General features: G+C 42.0%; 1 protein-coding gene across 1 annotated transcript; it reads left to right on the top strand.

Moving 5' to 3' along the window:
* The first annotated feature begins 717 nt into the window (after positions 1–717).
* FSHB (follicle stimulating hormone subunit beta) lies at positions 718–1,660 on the top strand. Its single transcript, XM_054283721.1, has 2 exons — positions 718–876; positions 1,424–1,660. The coding sequence occupies exons 1-2, from the start codon at positions 718–720 to the stop codon at positions 1,658–1,660; spliced, it is 396 nt and encodes a 131-aa protein (XP_054139696.1).
* Positions 1,661–3,961: the final 2,301 nt, after the last annotated feature.

Below are 3,961 nucleotides of genomic sequence, written 5' to 3'. Positions count from 1 at the left end.
TGACATGTGGGGAGAGACACTGTGACAGTAACCTTCACCATGCCTTCCTGAGTGTGTTTGGCTTTTCTTCTTTCCTCTCAGCAAGGCTTAATCTCCCTGTCTGCCTGAACATTAATCCTCTTTCACCAAGTCCCCAACTAATGCTTGCTGCATTAAGACACTGCAAATCCTCAAGGTATAAATTACACCCAATTCAGTATAAAAGGAAAGCACGGAGGCTTGCTTCTCACTACAGCTGGTGCTTCTAGGAAGGCAAGTAGAATACAGGTAAGTTTGCATCAGATCCTGATGGAGAAATCTTTTTTTTTTTTTCATATTGCAAACTCTTAAAGTAATTAACTGCTTCTGAAAAATACATTATACTTGGCTTTTTCTCTCACTTGCTTCTTTTTCTTTGTCCTAATGGACAGGATAAATTCTCTCTCCAGAAACTTAGATAAATTTTTCATTGGAGGTGGTATGGTATTCTGTTATTATTACCTTTCTGCAGATTGCTGCCATGCCATTTCCATTGCTTAGGAAAACCAAACTCCTTGAGCAGTAAATATGAGGAAGATCCATCTCATGTCTCTGTTCTCACTGATGATTCTGAACTCTTGCTGCTATAGAGCCACTTGGGGATAAAGCAGAGACTCAATTTCTCCCTGTTTCTCTAACTACTGGAAATAACTATACATTTTGCTCCAGCTGAGCTCTACTTTTTGCTTTAAAGACAGGATGAAGACACTCAACTGCTACGTGCTGTTCCTTTGCTGGAAGGCAATTTGCTGCAACAGCTGCCAGCTCACCAACATCACCATTGCTGTGGAAAGAGAAGAATGTGAATTCTGTATCACAGTGAATGCCACGTGGTGCTCAGGATACTGCTTCACCAGGGTGAGACACTTCATTTCACACACCAGAATTGAATATTTCAAACAATGGGTGGACACCCCATTCCTGCAGTCCGTAGCAAACGCAGACAGGATGAGCCTTGTGAAAAACAGGCTGAATAACTGAGTAACACAAGAGTAGATGCACAGAGAGAAGGGTGAAATACCATCACAAAATTCAGTTAATTAACTGGCTGCATATATTATGTGCATAGTGTATGGCCACAGTTAGAAGAATTACAGTCTGCATCTATGCTTTGTGCTCAATTTGTGCTTGCAAGCAGATGCAATAAAGCAGCTATTCCTATGTAGACTCCTCTGCTCTTTCAAATAATTTACACTCAAGCAATTGACCTGAAAGATTGTCTGGTGATGGGATGACACAAATTTGCTGTTTCAGTCCTCCTGAAAGGGGAAATTTAAAGATCTAAATTAAATTAGATGAGTCAGACCCAAATGCTTTGGATCTCAGCGGCATTTTCCCATTTTATAAAAACCCTGAAACCTACCCCACAACAAATTTTAAAACTCTTACTTCCTTCCAATTTCAGGATCCAGTATATAAATACCCTCCAGTATCAACCGCTCAGCAGACCTGCACCTTCAAGGAGGTTGTGTATGAAACAGTGAAGATCCCTGGCTGCGGGGACCACCCTGAAGCTTTCTACTCATACCCAGTGGCCACAGAGTGCCACTGTGACAGCTGTGACACTGACACCACCGACTGCACTGTCAGGGGACTGGGGCCAGCCTACTGCTCCTTCAGCCAGAATGGAAGCAGCCAGTGAGGGGCACTGGGGACAGCAGTTTGGCTCTGAGTGTTCCCTGTTGGTGAAGGTCCTGTTCGGGTTTCAGTGGAAAGTAACAGGTTAGGTGCATTTAGGAACTGCCAAGACTGAAACAAAGATTTTTAAGGCCAAAAATTAAGAGCTACTGACTAAACTCCTCTTCATGCCTTCTTTACTTAACCTATCGTTTGCCTTAAAATCATTTCCATAGGTCTATCAAAAATGCTGCTTCCAATCTCTTCTGCCTTTCCCTCACTCTTTATCACAACTTTGTTATTTATATTCCTGTACTTCCACTGCCTGGTTCACAGGGATTACTCTATGCTATTCTGTACTTCCCAAGTTTCCAGTCTTTGGAATCTCCTGCTTTTCATCTCTCCTAAGAGCACACTTATTTTTCAAAGCCTTGCTTCTGTTAGCTGGACTGTAAACTTCCCTCAGCTGAGATCCTGACTCATTTTTCTTTGCATTGTGTTCCATATAGTCATCATGCTCTGCCAATAACAACAGCATGCATATTTAAGAGCCAAAAAAATCTATGTTCAAACGTTGAATGCCACCTGAATTCTTGTACTTTCTCAGTAAGGCTTGTTAGCTCAGCCTCACTGCAACACAAGTAACGTGAACTCTGCTTCAAACCTGGCTAACTTGAAGACATCAGCTCTCTGTTCTCACCTGAGTGCAGGACGCAACAAAGAGAAATGTGTAGCATTATTTAACACAGGAGTCTCAAAAATCGTTTAGGGATGGATCCAGAGGCACCTGACCCCAGCACAGTGCAGACATGGGGTGCTCATGTGCCTTGAGAGCCATTCACAGTGAATTCTTCAGAGAATGGAAATCCACAGAACCCTGCAGCAACCCAGCTCTGCAAATATCAGGATGAAGTTGGGTCTGGAAGTGAGCTGGAGGACTGACTGAACCAGCATGGGAAATTACCTCATGTTGTTGAGAAAATTATATGGAGCCTACAGAATGAGATCCTCGTGGGAAAATGAAAATTCTTCACCAGAAACATCCCCAGCACAGGCACAGGATGGAAACAGTGGATTGTGCAGCGGCCTGGCACTGCAGGCTTGGTGGTGCCAGCAGCATCCAGCAGCACCCCAGAGCTGCAGGAAAGTGGGGGTGCAAGAGCAGAGCCTACAAGACACAAGCTACCTCCAGCACTCAGCCCTGCACTGAGTGCTTCTGTCTGACAGAACTTCAGAAAGCATTGAAAAACCAGAGAAAACTCACACAAGGAGAGCGAGAATGGAAAAAAAAAAATCTTAGGAGAAAAAAAAAGATTATTTAAATAAATGTGGTTGTGTTGCTCAGGGGAGGGAACACTTTGGGAGAATATCAGCAGAACATTTCACGTGCTTGAAGACTGTCAGACAGAGAAGAGCAGTCAGCTCTCCGTGCCCAAAGAGAGCAGAACAAGCGATGGAAGATTCAGAGCAGGCACCAGCAAATCTGAAAGCTGCAGCCAGCCAGTGCAATGAGCTGGGAGAAGGAAGGGTGTGAGTGAGTGTCAGGTGTCAGTGAGCACCGCAGGGCTCCAAACACCTGGAACCTGTTGGGAATGCCAGGCAGAGCTCATTCAGCACCAGGCAGGGCAGGGCAGGAGTTACCTGGCAGCTCTGCTCTGGAGAGCCTTACAGATGTGTTTATTCAAGGAGGATTTGCCTGTCACTCTGAATCTGTCTTGTAATAGATAATAAGTGTTTTAACTTAGCTTTTTTACTAAAAGGTATTCATTCTCTTGATTTTATTTCTAAGATTCATGTGCACGGACATTTTCTTTGGTCTAGTGAAGCTTTAAAAGTGGCCAAGTACTGGATAAATCACATTGGATCTCACTCATTTCAGTTGTAAACATGAGTCAATTTCAGTTAAAACTAAGCATATTATTAATATCAGCAATTATTCCATTCTAAATGAGAGAATTGTTAATTACAATTGCAAAACAAAATAGCTTGTAGTAAAAAAGATATCTTTTTAAAAAGTATGTAAAAAAGTATGCTTTCAAAATAGATCTGTATTGTCTCTTGTGTATTTTCAAATAATAAAAATAATTTTATTCCACTTCTGTTATGAGTCTTAATAAGCCAATTTTAATACTTAAGAGTCCACCTGCCAACCTTTTTGTGCTTTAAAAATTGCATTGTTTTTTCTTCCCACATAACCAACACAGCCACCACAGCCATGTCTGCATTATTTAGCCAAATCACATCAAATAAGAAACATCAAATAGTTTAACCTGATCCAGTAACATGATCATGAAATATTACATAGTTGCAATATAGGAGTAGTGTG

Source organism: Melozone crissalis, unplaced genomic scaffold, assembly GCF_028551555.1.
Source record: "Melozone crissalis strain CALT ecotype California unplaced genomic scaffold, PUWL_Pcris_2 ptg000038l_1, whole genome shotgun sequence".
NCBI classification, from domain to species: Eukaryota; Metazoa; Chordata; class Aves; order Passeriformes; family Passerellidae; genus Melozone; species Melozone crissalis.
Note: the sequence above shows the minus strand (reverse complement) of the source record. Positions and strands in the feature narration are given on the sequence as shown.